The 21,341-nt window shown below is 43.2% G+C and overlaps 1 protein-coding gene across 1 annotated transcript; it reads right to left on the bottom strand.

The window, feature by feature from the left end:
* Window positions 1–1,916: 1,916 nt before the first annotated feature.
* Window positions 1,917–21,262, bottom strand: mmp28 (matrix metallopeptidase 28). Its single transcript, XM_071925464.2, has 8 exons — window positions 21,003–21,262; window positions 19,227–19,303; window positions 17,728–17,927; window positions 10,824–11,045; window positions 9,658–9,903; window positions 4,743–4,892; window positions 4,224–4,391; window positions 1,917–3,090 (listed from the first exon to the last, which is right to left on the bottom strand). The coding sequence occupies exons 1-8, from the start codon at window positions 21,126–21,128 to the stop codon at window positions 2,696–2,698; spliced, it is 1,584 nt and encodes a 527-aa protein (XP_071781565.2). The 5' UTR covers window positions 21,129–21,262; the 3' UTR covers window positions 1,917–2,695.
* Window positions 21,263–21,341: the final 79 nt, after the last annotated feature.

Raw genomic sequence — 21,341 nt, 5'->3', positions numbered from 1 at the left:
AAAGTGTCATTCTTGATTTCTATGGTTTGACTTGTCCCACAAATTTCCACAATGTAATGGCATAATTGCCCAATCCTACTCTTACTGGTTCCAGTGGCAAGAGAGCGGTACAACTTCAGTGATATTTTGTGACAATGCCAGTAATAATAATGTTGAATGTCTAATGTATTTTTTATATAGGCCCAACTAATGATTGTGCAGCTATGATGGTAAAATGTAGCCCTGTGAATAGCAAAACATGAAGGAAATGTGCTGTATGTGATTGTCAGTGTATTAACGCCAGTCTAGTTTTTTATACCATCATTAGACAAGTTACTTTTACCCTCACGATGATGGTATTCAATTCTTATTTGTTGGTTTCCTTTGAAAGGGACAAAGATGACCTCAGTGTGAAGATGCTCTTTGGAGTCTTGAGCCTGAGTGAGATCCTGAATGGGAATTTATCTCTGTGTGATTTAGCCTGATTGCTCTCCCCAATGAAGCACTGTCGATCTATCTGTGTGCCAGTTCTGACACCAGGCTTTGCTTAGTGTAATTAACCTGGTGACCTTTGATTACATTTCTTTAATTGCACTTCAAAACTGATCCTTGTTATGGTATTTGTTTGTTCAGTTGTATACTAAACACGTTATATCGCTGTTGTTGACTTTACCTTGCCAAATTACTGTTTTGAAAAGGCATTGCAATCTGATATGGAAAATTGACTGTCTATTTTTTTTCTCATATGTAGTATAACAAGGTTTTATAAATAACTATTTAAGGAGAATATCTTGGGCTTCCGACACAGTTGGACTGTCAGATCAGGATGTGTAATATTTGTTTTTAAATAAATACAGTAGTAGAGTCTCAAAGCCAGTTCAGTAAAAAACGGCCAAGCCTAGCACCTCAAACATGTTAAATACTGTAAGGTTAGAGTAAGCCGAGGGATCAGAGGACTACAGTGAGGGATTAACTAAAGTGAAACTTAACAACTAATGCATTTGTTGTAAAGTGGAATTACCATGGGGTCAGATCAGCTGTGACAGATGGGAGTCAAACCCACAACCTTTTGCACGGTGCTCATGATCATCACAGTGATAATAGCTGTTTAGAGATAAGAGCTGTGATGGGAATTGTTTTTATCATGTAAGGAAAGGAAAATACTATGCATTTAATCACTAAACCTCATGACTCAGGTCATACTAGTTGTTTCTTCAACAACAGCAGGTACTTCATCTGTTCCTGTTGTCTGAAAAATCAATTTAAAGTGTGGCCAAGGACCTTCTGAAATCAACTCACTAAAGGGAAGATTCAACTGCAGCTGGTATTGTGTTCATTTTGCATCATGATCAGTGCTTGATCAGATTCACAATACGATACGAGCTGCTCCAGTTGAACTGCTCAGTGTCCAACAGTAGAAGACTGTGGAAGACTGGGAAGCTCCCAGTTGTGATTGTGTGTAACTGTATAAATGTAGGGTGTTGCTGGAAAAGAGCAAGCATGCTCAGTCAACTTTCCCTGGATAAATAATTTTTTTTTGAAGGATGAACGAACTGTGAGGCGCTTTGGTGCTCAAAATGTTCAGTGATACAGAGAAATGTGTTCTGGCTTAGTATTAAAGGACAGATGAATAAAACAGCTGTGTCTTTCTATTCTGGTCAAATTATAAGGGCTAACTCTATGTGTCCTGACAGTGATGTTTCCAAATGTTAGATGATCAGTTTCATTACTCCATAATAATTTAAATTGGTCCTGAAAATTGATTGTCAGATAGGATTAGTAGATAGTGAGCTGAGCAATCAGCAATAATCTAGACTTGGAGCGGACTGGATGGAGGATATTTCCCAGGTGTACAGTCACCTTCCAACCAACTGTTGTGTTCAGCTCTAACCAGACAGAATTTCATCATGGTCACAGTTGACACTTTTTGTCCTCAACTCAACATATCACATTGTTTCCTGCCAATCACAACTCTGTCACTCAAGTCAACTGGTACCTGAGAAATAACATTCGCCATCCATCTGCCATCATGCGACCCGGAATTACTCCATGTGATTTAAAAATAGTCCTCATATGTGATGACAGCACACACACACACACACACACACTACCCCAAAAAAATGAAGAATAAAAGATCTTTTCCAGAGCCACCAGATGGTGGCAGCAGTGGCTCAAAGATGTAAGCCTCAAACTGTGTCTTGCATACGGGACAGAACACACAATCACAGGCCAAAATTAGCAAGTAATTTATACAATAACACAAATATGTTACTATCACTGCAGAAGAAATGACAAAAGGACATCAGTGTGCAAACATTAGAAGAGAAAAGAAGACAGATGGGAGACCGTTGTTCCAACTGTAGTGTAATATTTTCCTTACAGGAACAGAAGCAGTTCTTGGTCTGCTGACTGAAAACAGCATACAGTCCAATCATGATCTAAACTTATTGAGCCTATAATTGCACATCCATAGATAGTAAAATCCATTGCATTGCAGTATGTGCTTCAAAACATCTATGGGTCAGGAACCAAGTGGGTTGTTTCTGTCGAGTCCCTACATGGAAAGAGTCGTGGTTTACTGAGCCAGGCTCCCACTGCAGCACATGAACTGAACTGGGGTCTTGGGCTGAAAAAGTTAAAGAACCTCTGTATTAAAGTTTACATCAACATAGGTTTTAATTGCACTTTATCTAAAGCTTACAGCTCCCTCTGCTGGTCAAATGATGCTGTTGCTCAGCGGAGTGTTGCTGCAGCCAGTCCAGCTCAGTTCCTGCACCCACTGTCCCTCTCTGGTGACTCGCACCTTGACCGGGTCAAATCTCCAGAACCGCTGTTCTCTGAACAGGTAGAGGCGCCCGTCCGGACGGGTCAGCACTCCGTTGGTCCCTTGTGGCACCCCGGGCCAGTCTGTCAGCCTGCGGGGGTAGTAGGGCTCCGAGCGCAGGGTTTTGAGATTGAGTACGGAGTAGCGGGAGCCCTTGAAGACAACCATGTGACCCAGAGGGGCGTAGTAGAAGGCACAGTCAGGGTGGCGGGGCAGACCCAGCTCACTGCTCCTCCTGGGGAAGCCTGGCTCCAGCTCACTGCCTGTGTAGCGCCACATTCGCTTCCCTGCAAGCCAGAAGACAAGTACAATTTATAATATTGAAAGTTGTCACAGATTCTATCAGTCTACAATAAACCATCATTACATCAAACTTGCTGCAATAATTTAAGTCCAAGGCCATATCCAGGGTTTAGAGTTGACATTAACAAAGATTATACCCATAAATGCTATTAAATCATATACAATCCACTTGGTTACGACTACCAATAATACTTTTGGAAGGACATGAGATAAAGTTTCAAGCCATTTTTCCCAGTTCTACTACTCATGTAGTAACTGGTCTTTGGCTTTGTAGGGCAAACTTATTTGCATAACATCACAATTCATATTCACCTGGAATGCTACTTTGACTTTTAAAATTAAATGGACATGAAATTGGAAAATGTAGACCTTTTTTTACCTATCAGTAAATTATATAACTACAATTAGATGGTAAAAGAAATGAACGTTCACCTGCTTAACTTGTTTGCACTTGTAAGCCACTTTGCATGATAGCCTCTGTTAAATGCCTTCAATGTTATGTAAAATCAAGAGCACTGTTTTTGTGCCGCCCTATTTCATAACCCAGCTCTTTCTAAACTAAGTATACCCATTATAAAATGTAAGAGACATAAGAGACGCTCTTCTCCAGAGAGATTTAGTATGAGTGTGTTGAGGTTCAGTGTCTTGGCCAAAGTCACTTTGACACCTTAGCTGTTGTGGGAATCAACATCTCTGTTATGGGACAGTATGTCTACCCACTAGGCCACTCTGCTGCTTATGAAATTATACTGCGAAAGTATCGACAGTGTCTCTTACAGTTCACAAACAACAAAGGACAGGGGGAAAGGTGGTGATGATTTAGGAGTCATAAGAAACACCTCAGCAGTGCCTCTGCATTTTACATAACATTGTTTAGCCTTCAGTAGATGAATCTAGAGTGAATCTAAATAACAACGTTAACACAGTTTGGGCTGTGAGCAGAAAAGTGAAACTCGGTAATATCTTTAAACAAGTTAACTACAGCTTTATTGTTGCATTTAGAAGCTATGTAGTGCCTTTAAATAGCATCCTTTGACACTTTATGTACATTTTTGGCCTTTAACAGATAGGAAATGTCTTTAAAAGCATTTATGAGATAGGTGAAGCTAGGCAGTACCTTTAAAAAAGTACCACTTGGAGTCGAGCGGGGAGAAGGCAGCAGCCTCGACGGCCAGAGGGAGGTGTGGCCAGCGCTGACGGAGGGGCAGGGGGCCGCTCACGCTCCCCTCCGCTGACACTGTCCAGTACACACTGCTCCGAAACACCAGCACCGTCCCATTCTGGTCTGGACACACACACACACACACACACACACACACACACACAGAGGACAGAAATAAAATATTAAAAGGGCAAATGGATATATTTACCACATCAAACGTCCTGCTTGCTTTCCTGTTTTCTCCTGTTTTGAAACTGATTTTACACTACAGGGTAAAGGTTAGGAAAATATTTAATATGGTTATATCCAACAGTGGCATGCATGTGATGATCAGAATAATCCCACTGTCCCGCCACTGTTGCTGCAGGGTTTTGTTTTCCTTTGAAGCCGCACTAAAAACACAGCGGCAGAGGATGTGGCCGGATGCTGTTTACTTTCTAATAATATTTCATACATATTTCATTTGGCCCTCACCCATAGTGATGGCATCAAAGACGCCCTGGCAGTAGAGGGGCTGGGCCGTGCCGGGACGCCCGCCGGGGACCTCTGCCAGCTCCCACTCCTGCAGGGCGGCGTGGAAAACCTGGCCGGGCAGCCTGACCGGGCGACCGTCTGACGGCTTCCCTGAGACAGAGGCAGAGCAACGACACCGGCAACTTCAGCAACTTGAAGGTAGAGCTCACACACGTTTCAGTTGAAAAACATTAGAAAGGTGAATCCACTGAGAGTTGTCATGACTTTGATTAAGCTGTTCTCTGGCTTCTGGGTCGTGCAGCACTGCTTAAATCTCCCATGAATCATTTTGTTATTTTATGTACAGGTGATCCTTAGTTAAAACATAAAAGACATACACAGTGAAAACACAAGCAACACACATAAGTGCATCACAAATTAAAAACATGAAAAGATACAGTGACAGCACATTAGTAAAGGCCTGTCTGTATAAATGGCTCTTGAGTTGATGCTTAAAAATTCACACTGACCAAACAAATGCTTTGAGGACAGACTGAGTGGCACAGGCCGATCTAATTTCTCATCCATGCCAAAAGCAGCTAAAGTATTTTCTAAATTGGACATCACGGGAACAAATGGCCCTCCAAACTAGGAAGACAAACAGTGGAGATTTCTCCTCAAACAGGACTTGGATAATGTTAACATTTAAATTGTCCTTTACAGGATGTGGCTGGGTTGATGTATACTGACAGGGGAGAACGGGAAATAAACAGTGGGACTCAGAGAGAGCGGACAACGAAATCTTCACACACAACATATTGCATTTTTAACACTAAAACAAGGATCCACGTATTTATTTATGGTCCGTAGAGCTTCATATTCCTATATTAGCATATATCCCTGGCACTTTAGATCACAGGAATAAAGAGCATTCAACGCAGAACAAAGAAGAGGCACAGCATAGCAAACAGTTTGTGTTCTGACGGTGCTTGGGACGTCATTACGCCCATTTTGTTTGCAAGGAGCTGAACAAACATTTGTCTAAGAGGTGGATAAAATCAGCACACCCAAGAGCAGGAGGAAGACTGCAGGAAAAATAGATATATACAACAGTTGATAACACGTGGACCCATACAGTGTGAGTGTACACAAGGTTGCATGGTTGTGTGTGGGTGTGTGTGTGTGTGTGTGTGTGTGTGTGTGGGAGCGGTTTTGTATGGGTTGTATATTAAGTTTGACTTCACCTGAGCACACCACCTCCCTCCATATTCTCAGTTTACATTCATACACAGTAGAATTTAAGCCTCCTGTCATACAGTGTATCTATGTGTATTAATCATGCTTGTGAACTGCAACAGAGCCAAACACTGGAGTCTATGTAGAGGTATGTGAGCTTACTTTAATAAAAGAAACTGATGCGGCAATGATTATTTAGCTTTTTAAGTCTCTCTTTTAACTCTATGTATGATGTCTGCACCCATAATATTTTGTGTCAAGGCCCTAAAAACCAATATGTTTCACGTAAGCTGTTGTTTCTTTTCGATCAGAGGAGGTCAGGTCCGCTGGGGCTCTGGAGACCGAGATACTCAGGCTGGTCAGACATCTGCTTCTCATCACATCACAATGCCAGCACACACACTCATGCATGGTTACACACACACACGCACACACACCCACAATGGCCTAATATCTGTTGAGCAGATGCAACATTTTCATAGCACTGCTCCTGGCAGCTGGGGTACTTGTCCATATCTGTCTCTGGCCTTGCTTGACATTTAAGTGGAAGCAGCTGCAGTCTCCTGCCACTGGGTGAAAATCAGGTTGATAAACACACAGGAGAAAAACATGCGGCGCTTCACCCAATTTCACCTGACTGCTAAATAAAGAATCCAGGAGAGCATACCTGGATAACTTTATGTGCGGCAATAAAAAAACAGGCATCTGGCAGCGCTGCCTTGGATTCTTTCTTTATAGGCCGATAAACAAATATTTCAACCCCGAAACACAAGGAAAAGTTGAGCAGTCTATGTAAAGGTAGTAAAAGATACTGGCTCTGATTCCTAAGACCATCTAAACACTAATTGTTAGTACTAATTGCTGTTCAGTTAGTGGTTAATATCATCTATTGTTACTTAATGAGTCAAAGTGGCAGTAAGTGGCATTAAATGCTGTTTTCATTGACTGTAACTGAGGTCAAAATGAAAACATGTCTGGAAGGTGACATGGTGGAGGTGGCAGGGTGGGCAGTTGTTGCTTTTTAATCAGGAGTGAATTCGGGCGGCCCTGAGGAGAAAAGGTTGGCAGACACCACTGTAGGAAACCCAGGCCAGAACATTTCCAGAGGGAGAGTGGACAGCTCGGTTCTCCTCCAGATATCAAACAGAGGAAAAGGCATCTGGACTCGGCCTGCCTGACAGTTTCTATTGAGCTGGATCCCAGGTTCAAAGTTGAATTATCCAAGTAATTGTATGACTGTCCCACAGCCATGCAGACATTCCTGCATAACTGCCTGAGGAAGAGAGCGGATGGTTGCGTTTTCACTGGCCCCTTTCGGCTGTTTTGCACCTTGATTTTAGGGTCAAAGCTAGGAAAAACCTTTATGCATTGGAGCTGCATCTAGCAGCAGAGGAGGGTCAAGTAGTTTAAAAAGCTACTTTTGGTGCTTAATTAAAACAGGTTAAAAAGGCATGTTGTTACACAACTGTTGCAGTAAAATCAGTTTCTTAGCTGCGGTAAAAACACAGCCAGAGAGAGAGCTCTCCACAGCAGCACATGTGGAAACCTGTCTCACACATGCCAGGAGGGACAACACGCTCACAGTAAATAGATACCACTCTGTTTGTCATACATAAAGACACACGAAAACTCCCCAACTCTTCAGTAACAGCAGCAATCTGTCACGACAGAGCTGACAAAACTCCTAGGTAAATACTCTGTTCATGTGTGTGTGTGTGTGTGTGTGTGTGTGTGTCACAAAGTAAGTGCAGCGCTGAGAGGGGAGATAATATACAATCAGGTCATTGACTGTGGTGTGTGTGTGTGTGTGTGTGTGTGTGTGTGTTTTGTGTGTATGGTAAAAACAGTGAGTGAAAAAACCTCCTGCTAGAGCGATGAAATCACACAGGTCTGTTGTGTGTGTGTGTGTGTGTGTGTGTGTGTGTGTGTGTGTGTGTGTGTGTGTGTGTGTGTGTACGCCTGTGTTTAGACATGTGCATGTGTTTGTGTATGGGAGTGTTTTAGGGCAGAGGTAGCGTGTTATTTTTAAGTTCACACCACCTCTGCTGCCCTCGCTCTAAACTCTTCTACCAGCAGCTACAGGAAATGAGGCCACAGAGCTGGAACAGATAGATCAGACTCTTCCTGATGGAACAAAAACAAAAACATATATATATATAAAAACATCAGATCTGATGTTTGTCCATGTTTCGCTTACAATAAAAAAAGAAAGAAATGTAAAGATAAAAACGTAGACTGCAAAAGATGTTCTGTTCTTGTGTAAATCAAATCTTTCAGCACAGCTGAGAATGCTGCCATAGACTTCTAATCACATTGTCATAGACAGGAGCATTTTTTCATACGAGGACAATGCTGGAGAATTCATTTTCAATGTTGGACATCAAATTCAAGGACTTTTCAATAACTTCAAGGTCTTGTTTGGTGAAATTCAAGGACTAACAATTGGCATGTTTTGGGGAAAGACATGACAGTCACCAGAATTAGACATCATAGAAGCCTCAATTCTTACTCATGATCTTACCAAGTCAAGAAATCATGGTGGAATCATTCATTTTAAAGCTGCTGCTCTATAAACACACTGCTATATCCATTATACGGTTTTCCTCAGGATGTGAAGTGTTGATCCTAGAATGGACCAGATCCAGAGAGCTGAGGCGTATTGATGAATTTGTGTGCTATATTTTAATAAAAAAATCCTTGGTCCTGGGTTCCAAACCGGCCTGGGACCTTTGTCACATTTCATCTCCCTCTGTCTCTCTCCTATCTTTCCTGCCTCTCTCCAATGTGAACTAATAAAGGCTTCTTTTTTTTTTTTTATCAAATACTTTCAAGCCCATCTATTCATTTTCAAAAAGGCTTTATTTAATTTTTCTCAAAGCCACAAACTTTCAAGGATTTTCAAGGCTTATGGGAACATTGAGCCAAGAGACCATACATAGAAGCTGCATGGGCTTTCCCCTTCTACTCCTTCTGGCTCTATGGCTGCAGCTGTGGGCCTTCAGGCTCCCTAACCGGCCTTTTCACAGCTCAGTGCCATGACTCCCAGTTTAACAGGCGGCAGAGGAGGAATTTAGACAATCCTGCAATACTCTCCTTTTCTATTTCCTGAAAGACAAAGACTCTTTTGATACTGAGTCAGTACCTATTGCAATAAATTTTATGTATTCCAATAATCATGCCTTTGTTTTGAAATCCAACTTCCATTTCACCATCTGTAACGAAGCCAAGAATCTGTCTAACCTGAGTCCAGACAGTGAGACATTTCTCACCTGCTCACCACCCCTACACAGACCGTTAACCTGAAGTAAAAGTGGCGAAAATATTTCTAAACGCCCAGTGAAGGTGCTGAGGTTAACACCCCTGACCTGGGAACCACATGCAGCCTGCAGGCCATAGATTAAATCCTGACAGAATCATCTTTCATAACCCTAACCCTGTCATCCTTCCCCCTTCCTTAATAAAGAAACAAACTAAGACAGTTAAGACAGTTCTGAAATGTATCTCTTCATCACTCTCCTTGTTTTTAGCAATTTCTTGTTGTCCCATGGACTTTATTTCTTGGCCTTGCGATGCTTGTAGTTACACATATGTTGACTTACCACTAGATTCCACTTATTAAGATTCACACTCGGGATAAGCATCAGCTACAAGCCTTCAACATCAACTAAGTACCAATAGCGTGAATGCGACGCCCCCTCACCGTACAGCTGCTGCACTGCAATGATGTCGTCCCAGCTCAGCACCAGGTTGCGGCCTAGTTTCCTGTAGTAGGGCGACATCAGGGCGTGGCGGACAGGAGAGTGCTCCAGGCCCAGGGTGTGTCCGATCTCGTGGGCGGTCACCATGAACAGGTTGTGTCCCTTGTGTCCGTTGAGCGTCCAACGCTCTGCCATGTCGAAGTGGGCCTCCCCCCGGCGGGGCAGGAAGGCGTGGGCCAGCGTTCCCCCTGCAGGTCAGGGGAGGGGAGACTTACCATTCACCTGTCCTACTGTATGTAGGCTATTACAATTCTATAACAGTTATATCTGATGACTGGAATGTATTCACAAAGAAGGAACAGCTCGTGATGGTTTGATTCAGTATTCTGTGCTCTCCAAGTATACCAATGATACCCAAAAAGGCATTCTTCACTGTGATTATTGATAATGATAACTGATGGTGTTGTACTTAGCATGATGAAACTGTCAGCAGCATCTTGTATAAGCCCTATTTCAGTCTTCAGTATAAGTCTTCATTATCTTGACTGTATTTATTGCTTATTTTATATCCTATTTTTGTGCTCATACTCTATTTGTATTTTTTCCTTGCTGAATTCTATACCTTTCCCCATGAGGACCAATAAAGTTTCATCTTATCATATATCAGATATTGTATGCTTAGACTTTCTTTAATATAGTGAAGTAGTCAATAGTTGTTTCCTTGACATTTGGCCAATCTGTCTGACCTTATTCACACGGCAGCCATTTTGAACACTCTTGGAAACTACCAGGAAGAGCAAGTACAGCCCAGCTCTGTCCTACTGTTGTGCACCAAGCTGTACATCATACAAACATTTATCATTTCACAGATTCCCCACTGAAAAAACATTAGAAACATATGGATCTATATATAGGTTCACACTTATATGTTACTTGGCCTATTATTAACTGCAAATGTCATAGCTGTTAGATCTATCTGAAGTCCTCACTTATGTGTTGAAGTAATGCTAGTTGTACATATAACCTATGCCAATCTTCCAGGGAGAGTTTCCCACCCCGAGTGTTCAAAATGGCCTCCGTGATTGGCCGGACCTACCTGTTGTATAATCTATATTGCAACAATGAAAGTTAGACTTAGCCATGAACAAATGTGACAGTGGAGCCTGACCTGGTCCGTCAAAGGCGTTGCTGGCCCCGTCGTTGTGGTCCCCCTCGTAAAAGGCCAGCCGGATGTCTGCGGGGCCTTCAGGGACCTCCTGGAAGACCAGGCCCGACACGTTGCTCCACAGCTGGAAGGCGGCGCGCACCGCCAGCCGCACCGGGCCCGGCGACAGGTGGCGAGGCCAGTTCACTATCTGGTAGCTCAGATGGCGCTTGTACCACTTCTCACCTGAGGCACATCCAGAGAGAGCGAGAGAGAGAGAGAGAAGATGCAGAGGGATATGAGTTATGATATATGATGTTTGTGTTGGTGTTGGATTTGTGGCGTTGTTTTGATGTTAAGTTACATTTTACATTCAGGTATTTAGCTCAGAGACAAAGTGCTCTGGCAATGTTGTGACCATAGAATGATTATGTGAGGCTGTTGACCTGATGTTTGTCTCCTCACAAAAAGGGAGTAGACTTTTGGTATCATGTAAAAAATGTAATCAGTGAGCAAAAGTGAAGAGCATTGTTCAGTTGAATTCAACTTTATCGTAATTCTCCTTGCAACCAACTGCATAAAAACAAGCATGAACACATATAAACATAAAGTGCATAAAACAGCAGACACAAGAGTTATAAATTATAAACATCATCATCGGTCCATAGAACATCATTAAAATAAACAGCACTAACAGAAGAGCTCTCACTCTGTTAGACTTGGCCTATTTGAGGTCTGAACCTTCTGCCAGAGGGAAGAGATTCAAATTCCCCATGAAGGGGCTGAAGGGGACAGTCTGGCTTTCCTGACAACCTGCTGTCAAAGATGACAGGTAGCTGCTTCAGCTTGACACCAATGAACTTGCCAGCCACCTTAACTATATTCTATATGTGTTTGCTTCTGTTAGCATGATAGAAAAAGGGTTTGTGGGTTCAAATCTGGCTCACGATCTTTGTCGCCCCACCACACACACCACATTTTAAACTGGGGAGTCTAACAACTGTCAATTGAGAATTTTCATTTTCGGGGCTGTTATTTTCACAAAACAAAAGTCTGTGTTGTTGTGAATACTTCTTAAAAAACTTTCAGACAACACATGTACAGTCAGACTTTTATGTAATTTGTTTTCATCCATCTAATCTCCCTGCTGTTCTTATGTAACCTTGTTTCAATTCATGCCTGCCGTTTTTGTTGCTTTCCTTATGGACTTTTATTAATTGCTGTTTTAAAATGTATAAGACACTTGTAATACTATTTTGAACAGAGCTCTGTAAACAAAGGATATTATTATTACCGACTAGAGTAGCTATGTATTCACATCTTGCGTATCCTTTGTTGTAAATACGGATGCCAGAAATCCCATGTTCAATACAAATGTTTTGAAGTAGTGAACCGCAGGGCCTCTCCCCGACCAACAGGCATATCCAAAATGATAGGATGTTAACCATGTTAGCTCACAGCTGGGTAAACTAACAAGCACTGTGAGTACGTGCTTCAGTAAACAATTTACTTCAACACGTGTCTGTGGTTTCTCGACTTAGGCATAATTACATGTGTCGCAAACATCAGAATCACACATTTGTTCGGGGATCGAGAGAAGGGGGAGCTTAAAGTCGGCGCTTCTCTAATTTACAAGACTCTAATCTCTTCTTGTACACATAGGATTACACAATGCAGCAATCTGAGAACTAAAGCAAACAACCACATACACACACACATACTCTCAACCATGCAGCACACATCCACAACAACCAGACAGAAAGGCTGCCTCGCAGGAAACAATCATTAGATAATGAACTGCTTGGGGGAGCCAGCTGGAGGCTGGCCTGTCTCTCTGGCTCTCCCAGTCTAGAGGAGAGTGTCGAGGAGTGGACACAGAGGACAGAAGACCTGGGTGAAAGAGTTGGTCAATACATTTTGAACTAGAAGTTAAAATCAATTTTAAGACTTTTAGAATGCATTCGGAGAGCGCAAACCTCCGCCAACGCTCCATAATATTCGTCTAATGGAGGAAATCCCAGATCCAGATCACCGCCAAAATCTAGTCAACTGTTTCTTGTCCCAAGGCCTGTCTGTCCACCAAATTTCATTGAAATCCATTCATAAGATTTTGAGATATCATGCTGACAGACAGACAGACAAACTAGCTAACAGGGGCAAAGACATAACCTCCTTGACAGAGGTAACAACTGAAAAACAAAATTAGAGGTGTTGTAGTATCATAGCAATGTGCTTCATTATGATAGTGAATGGTAGGACAGACAAGGAAGCTGTGACAGAAAATACTCAACTTAGCTTGAGTGCTAGACTCAAATTCATGAAGTTGGAGGTAGCCTACAGTATGCGCTACTGACGGCTCGCTACAAGGAACACTTTATCTTGCAAGTGATGTGTTCATTTTTGAGGCTTAACTAGAAAGTGCCAAGATAAATCAAGCACACTTACAGTTGTCCAAATATTTAAAGACATAGTCAATATACAGTATGTTTGCCCCAGTGGGGAGGGCAAAAGTGACTGGGAGGTCTGCACATGCCTGCATTACACACTAATTCTCAATCATGTAGCAGCATACAGGGGCAGAGGACAGGGGAGGAGAATGTGGACCTGTGCATGTTTTTTTTTTTTTTTACAAATGTATATTTCTCACTTCTGCTTTGATGGACAATATACACTAGAAAGTCACATGAAAGATGGGAGAGACAGTGGTTTATGGTTAACAAGAGGCAAGCCTTACATACTGTGAATTACCATGGGAGCTCATATTTGCTCCTGCAATAGCACCCAGGAGACAGTGATAAAATATCTGGATATGTGGAGCCATTACGGCATTGGCTTGGCAGTGATACCAGTTTTTGTGTGTGTGTGTGTGTGTGTGTGTGTGTAGTGCATGCGTGCACAAACAGAACACTCCATGAAACAGAATGTGTGCTTCAGTTCCCACTCATGCTCGGTTTCCACAGTAAGCTTGATCCATGTGTTTCAGTCACACACTCCACTATACTGCATAGCTGTTTTGTTGCATTGGTGGACAGACATAATAGTTGGTAAGAAGCAGAAGCTCCCAGTGACTCAAATACTACGACAGTATGGGAGTGAATGAGTGGTCCTCCCATTGATTTGCCTTCATCTGCCTGAAGGAGTCATGTGACTGTCATTAAAACTGGTCTCTTCCTGTAGTTTTTATGATTTTTATACATGATTTGATACTTTCTGAATGAAGTTCTCAGCATGACAAAGCATTGGAGTCAATGGAACACCTGATAGCACCTCCTGGTTTTCCCAACCCAGCCTCATACAGTATTTTATTTCCAGATTAATTATGCTGCCATGATGTGCGCCCTAACCCTAACCTGTGTTAACCCTAACGCTATTGCCACATGTTGTGTGGAGATTTGCGTTCTCACTACAGGCGCCTTCTCTCCCTCCCAGACCTCCGCAGAGTAAGCGGTCCCCCCGGACTGCAGAGAGGCCAGGAAGTCAGATACTGAAGACATTCCATCACTTCCCTTATGGAAGCAATTAGTATTGTGCCCTCTATAGCAGCGGGGGGGGGAGAAAGCCCTATCACAGGCATTAGGAAGTGACCAAGATCATCTGATAGCCACAGTTATTGTTTGTGGAGGGGAACACTGTAGGTGCAGAGGGATTATGTCTGTCACTGGTGTCAAGGAGCCTGCTGGACACACACACACACGGCTCTGCTTTTCTGTGAAAGAAAGTTTGATCGCTCTGTGTGTGTGTGTGTGTGTGTGTGTGTGTGTGTGCTATCAGCGAGTCTGTCTAACAGATGTGAAGGGACAATTCACAGAGGAAAAGAAGGAGAGAAAGAGAGGGAGAGAGGAGAGAAAGAGAGAAGCGGAGCAAAGCCATGACTTCCAAATCTTTGTGCATCTTACTATGATACTGTAAAAAGAAATTGATATGCAGGAAGGATTGGTATTGAACTAGTTAACAGGTCAGGGCGCGGATCCATGAGCGCACACCTCTGACAAACACACACAGACCTATCACGGCTTGACGCGCTTATCTTGGACAAGGGTGATGGAATGTCAGCTCAGTAAATATCAGTGGGAACGACCATCAGATTCCACCAGCTGCTGCTAACCAGGCCGCTCTCCACAAGTCAAGGTCTGTTACGAGCTCCCAGGAGGCTCGGCGGCACGGACCTTCACACAAAACAAAATCACAGCACGCCACAGCTGAGGGAGAATGAGAAGCGGGCCTTGTCTGTCTTAGCCTACAGCCTGGTGTTTGGCTAGTTGTGAGTTAGATGAGGAAAAGCCCAGCAGGAGAAAGAGGTGCATGAGCTCTGAAGCTCTGAAGCTCTGAAGCCAGTGTCTGAAATTAATGGCTCACCTGTCTACGGCCAAAATAATTAATATACATTGTTCACAGAAATATGTCGCCATACATGTCCTCAATGCCATTTCGTGCATAGAAGCAGGTACTGTGTGTTAATTTAAAACTTGCTCACTCACTTATCCAATGGAGTAATTCATCATTAAGTGCAGCAGAATTCAAATTACAAGAAAGTATTTTGAAGCATAATTTGAGTTTGAGAACTGGCAAACACCAAAGACTGTGTATAACTGAGGCATTCAAATGTTATTGTCTCAAAAGGTTACTGGCCAGTGTGGAGGGTGTGCCTGATTGAATTATCCGCCAAAGGCTAATTTTACTGGCATTTGGCTTGGCGGATGGTAACTCTGGCAATATATTTTGGGCAGTTTCTCATGGTTTAAATGAAGATTTTCTATAAAAAGAATATGTAAACAAAACATTGACATTGTGACATTGATAATGTTGGTTGTATTAATATGTGATTGAAGCAATCAATTATGGTAATGACTTCAGCTGATGTCATATATATAAAAACACCTGTGTTTTTATAGGAAGCACTTGATTGGAAGGCTTGATAGCCGAAACGTCCGTGCCAAGAAAGAAAGAAAAATAAAATAAGGAGAAACAGAGTGCGGGCGATCTTTGTTTATTTCAGGATGGTAGCTTTGAACCTTGTCTGAAACTATTAGTCCAGACCCCTAATCAATCAAAACAAAAAGAGACTCTTACAATAAGCTTTCTTCAAGCCACAAGGGCTCACAGGGCAGAAACCTAACTCTCTGTAGGATGAAACAACTTGATGGATGTCATGGTTACACAGCCTTACCACCCACTACATTACTATTCACAATCAAGTTATTGCATTACTATCATCAGTGTGTGTAAAGCCAGATTTGAATGAAGTTTGGCCTGGAGGTATAACAGTATCTGCCATTAAGGCTTCTGTTTGTGTAATACTGCCGCCGCCTCGCATATGAGTCATGTCTGGGACCAGATGACAGAGAGCTCGGCCTCCCGGTGTCTTATACACAAACAGCCAGCCAACCAGTCAGCAAGTTATCCAGCCATTCAGTCAGCCAGCCAGTTGGCCAAAAAGCCAGTAAGTGAGCCAGAGAGTCAGTTCGGGATGTGTTTACCCAGGTATCAGACGGAACATATCAGGTACTGACACGAAGAGGCAGCGGCAAACATCGGCCACTGCTACATTCCCAGAGCATTAGCCAACCTCGTCAGTGACAGGGAGGAATGCAGGGTTTTCACAACTGAGGCTGGAGGCAGGAGCAAAGAGCGGGGAGGGAGGGAGGCAGAGAGGGGGCAGAAAACCCCCGGCTCTTCTCCTGACTCTGTCACCAGGCGACTGCTGCTGTTCATTCACAAAGGAGAAGTGAGGAAGGAGAGCGCCAGAGAGAGAAAAAAAAGAAAGAGTTCAGAAAGGACATCGACACATACTGTTAGCAGACTGTAACACCACAGGAGGGAACAAACCCCAAGTCTGGATCTTTTCCAGTTCATGTGGGCTTTCTGCACTGACATGCCTGCACCAGTAATATATTAGAGGGCCATCTTGATAGCTGATGTGCCTTGGGGTAGAGAAGTACCAAATGGTTTGAAGATTCGGCCCCAATCAAGCTGTCCCACACAGATTCATAAAATTAGGGGCAAAATTACAGCTCATAGTTTTTCTGAAAGCACCTCAATCTAGAAAATCAGGCTGGGAGGACATTGTGCTTAATGACTTCAAGGAATCTGCAAGGCATTTTGTAGCATTTAGCCACTCTTAACCACCTTTAACCACCCTAAATCTTCCAGTCTTTAGACAGTTCAAAGTTGCCGTGATCTGCTCATCAACAAGTGGTTTTATTACTATGTTTATAGCAGAAAATTGGGATCATCCGCGATAACTGTGTCCCCATAATTTTGTACAAGAATGTAAGGGGATTTACGCAATCAAAGTGACAGCATTAGTGGGGGGAAAACTTGGAATCATAAATCCCTAGAGGAAATGGTTAGGATGCAGAGAGCTCAGAGAGGAATTGCTTGGAAATTCCTCTGGTAATAATGCAGAATTTAAGACGGGTGGACTTCTACAATTGCTACCAAGTGCAGGAATGACCCAGGCCGACGTGTGCAACATCAGACACCCCGCCAGCCTTAATTACACCCCTCAGCCCTATTAGTGCTCCAGTTTACAGCAGTGGACACTCCCAGCTAACTGCTGGGACTTTATGACCGCTCTATAACAGAAGGCAGAAAACCTCGACATGCATGGTCATAAATGATATCGCAAATTTCTTACAGAGGCGTGGGCGTCGGTCAAGTGTTATGTGCATGTAAGCGTACATGCTCACACACATACAGATGCATGAAAACTCACATACAGCCCTGCATTCATGCTCAAAAATACACAAACAAAAACATATTCTAGACAAATACACAAAACCATATCCTCAAACATTATTTCCTACCTTTGTGAAAGCATTTCTTGCAGAAATGTGGCTGGCAGGCAGATGGAAACACATAGATGTCACATTCAAGCTCACACAAACAGCCTCGCAAATGTACACACACACACACACACACACATTACCTTGCGCGGCATAACGTCTCTGGCGGAGCCGCGTCCGCCTGGCAGGGGCCTTTGTTCCCGTGAAGACGGCGTTCACCCTCTGAGCCCAGACCCGCTGGCTGCCCTCGTCCGACACCCCGCAGCGGGGCTCCGCCATCTGCCTCAGGGTGGCGCCGTCCAGCTCCCCGGTGATGGGCAGGCGGGACAGCCACTGGAACTCCCTGCAGAGATGGGAACAGGTCGCATGATGACGGTCATCCTGAGTAACCATTTGGTTTTGCTGCATTTAGTCACTGGAGTAGTTAGACACCGGGCATTGATCCACAAGAATTTAATACTAACTGGATCAGTCAGAGAATCCTGTTTAAACAATATGAAGTGCTGCTCTGCCCACGTGTTTCTGAAAGGAGCAATGATCTATTCTGATGTTTGCATGGTCAGCTAACACATCAAAATAAAGTAATGCCAGACCCTTGAATTGGCTAATTGCAGGGTTGCAGGAGCAGGATCCAGGCAAGGGGAAGGTTAAATACATTAGTCCTAATGCTGCTCAATAGAGATATGATTGAATTTGCTGAAAGTCTGTACAGGACAAGTCATGTTTGGTTTGTCAGAGTTACTGTCTCTCAGAACACAAGGAGGAGGAGGGAGTTGGACGAGTCAGTCGATGTGTCTGGAGGTTCACAATGCCAACTATTCACAAATATTTACCATTATAAATTTTGAGTATACAAGCTTAGGTTTTGTACCAGTAAAATGGCGAAGAACTGATGCAATGTTGGGACAGAGTATACATGACCACAGAATTTGCAGTGTGAACTGAGATTAGCACATTGACAGTCTGCATGATTGTCCACTGCATACAGTTTACTACCTAACACACAGAGTGCAAGCGTTCAGTACCAGGCTCCGGCAAAAGGTTTTCAACCAATTCCCATTCTGGTACAGTTAGTATATGGGCCAGAGGGCGAGGTTGTTGGAATTCCTGGATGGTTCAGAGAGGGTTCAGGAGGAGAGGTTTCCCAGTGCCGAGGTGAGGGTGTGTTTTACTGCCCTGCGCTGACTTGCAGCCCCGGGGCCTGTCCCACACCGAGTTCACCCTTCCCCCTGATGAACACTACCAGCTAGATCTGATCCACACAGCATACAGGTTCTCAGCAGATAGATAGATAGATAGATAGATAGATAGATAGATAGATAGATAGATAGATAGATAGATAGATAGATACTACTACTGCATGTTTAGATCAAAGCAACATTCATAGTTAATTGTTGAACTTTTGGTCAGTTTTATTCAAAGAAGATGGGACATTTTGCCAACATTATACACAACCTCATATTGTCTTTCTACCCACTACTACCTCTGATAGCCCACTGTGATTTCCACACTGATTTTGTCCCAACTGCTGACCACTTCCCTGCTGAAGGCAGGAGCACAGATCAGTCAGTAGCACAGGATCGGTGGGTTTGAGGAGTCACAACAAGAGGTACAAGGAGGAGACTAGGTGAATTACACCTACCTGATGGCTGACTGCATCTCCACTGTGTTGTGGATGTGGTTGTCCTCATGCAGGTAGCCATACTTCTCCAGAAAAACCTGCAATTGTTAACACACTCAATCAATATTGCATTGCTGGGTGAGAACTGATGGATGGAGCCATTGTTCCCAAGGCCTGGACAAAACTTGTGGCCATTACATAAAACTGAGCCTCTATCGAAAACGCCTCATATTCTAATATTCTGTAAGGTGACATTTGGACCCTTTTGAACCCTGATGGCAGACCTACTGATTTTACAGACCAATATTATTATCAATAGCCCAATATAATCTTACACTAACACATTACATTCCCATAGGGACCCTTCCTGGTAGAGAGCAGGCAGGCATACCTCACTTTGGGGGGGAAAAATAATCATAAAACAGAAAGAGATATTTTTCCATCTCATTGTCACTGCCAGTCAGGTAGTGACATGTAGGCTACTGTATGTGCCTGCAGGTTGCCAAGGAGGATGTATAGGGTGCTGGACCACCCAAAAGACACAGAAACCCTTGGGGCTGTCACTGAAAATTCACAGGTATTATTTGGTAAGAAGTTGTAAACGTGCAAGCCAAGAACTATAGTTTGAAGTTTAATGCCCATAAAATACAGTAAAAAATGGAGTGAGTGCATGAGTACAGATGGGATGCATTCTGGTGTGAGATTAGCTGTGTTGATAGCTTAATATCATGATCTCTCAGTCACACCCCTTCGTGTGTACCCGCCGGGTTTCATGTTCAGGCAGCAGCAGGCGCAGCTATGATTACAGATGCGGTAAAGGTGGGACGGAAATTAAAATTCAACAGATGACAGATGTGTTTCATCAAACAGGAATGTGCAACAAAAATGTCCCTTTGTCCCATTACAGACACACAGAACAAGGCCCAAATTAAGTTTTCATGTTTTTTTTTTCACGTGACAGCATCGGTAATGTTGTGGAAACAAATATGTAATAACCGCTTTGATCTAGGAACCGTCTATATTGTGGCGAGGGCCCACAACAGCCGCTGTCACATTAAACCTCTGTAGCCCCAACCACAGTGGAGCAATTACATTGTAATAATACCCCAGACTGGCCCGTAATTATGAGACACCCCGAAACAAAAAGCAGGAAATAATTAAGATTTATTTTTACTTTTCATAAGCTGTGCTCTATGTCCATTAGCTTATTTCAATTTACACCAGTTTTCTGAATAGCAGTTATATAAACCGACAGCTCATTGGCCTAAATCATGTCAACTGGCCGCATGTGTCAGTTAATAAACAAATAAACATGTAAAATAAAATCGTCAATACACAACCTAAAATGTGCTGCTTTGTAAACAGATTAGGCTACTTATTAAGGGCTGACATCTGCACTATTTCAGCAATAGCCGAACTAAAATTACTTTCACGCCAAACCTATAGAAAAAAAACACTGGTCACCCAATAATATTCCTATGGAACCGAGTGTGTGGAGTAGACTACTTCATGAGTTTAGTATGGTAAATTATGGTATTTTTTAAGAGCTTAGTGCCAACAGAACCAATATTATATTTAAAATCACTTCTTAAAACCATTACATTGTTATTTTTAATGTTCTGTTTTTACATTTTGAGTACGTTTGCTAAAGTAGGCTACTTTGTAATGTGAAGTCCTATACAAATAGTGTATGATAAAAGCAACAGGATTAAGCTCTTTTCCAGTAATGCTTAAGTCACGAGTTTCAAATGTTACATTGACTGAGGATAAAGTCATTTTCTAAAGCCATAGGAGTACCTCAGGGTCGGAGGACACCGGCGAACATCCCGCGGGCTGAGTGGTGATCAGTGCGGTGACAGTGAGGATCCAGACGACCCCGAGGTCCCGTCCAACCCCACACCGGTCCGGAGGTCGACGGCTCATTGTAGGACGGCCAGAGTAACATCACACACTGCTGCTCCCTGCACGCACCATCACCACGCATTTCTCTTCAAGTCCTGTCAGATGCTGGCTCCTTTCAGTGTCAGTAGCCAAGAGCATGCTGCTGCTCGCCTGACATCTCCATCCCTCTGAAGACTGAACTCAACCAACAACCCAGGGCATTACAAGGGGAGGGACAGGCAGCACCGCCCCTCC

The sequence above is a fragment of the Centroberyx gerrardi genome, chromosome 6 (assembly GCF_048128805.1).
Source record: "Centroberyx gerrardi isolate f3 chromosome 6, fCenGer3.hap1.cur.20231027, whole genome shotgun sequence".
NCBI classification, from domain to species: domain Eukaryota; kingdom Metazoa; phylum Chordata; class Actinopteri; order Beryciformes; family Berycidae; genus Centroberyx; species Centroberyx gerrardi.
This window is presented reverse-complemented; position numbering and strand designations above follow the sequence as displayed.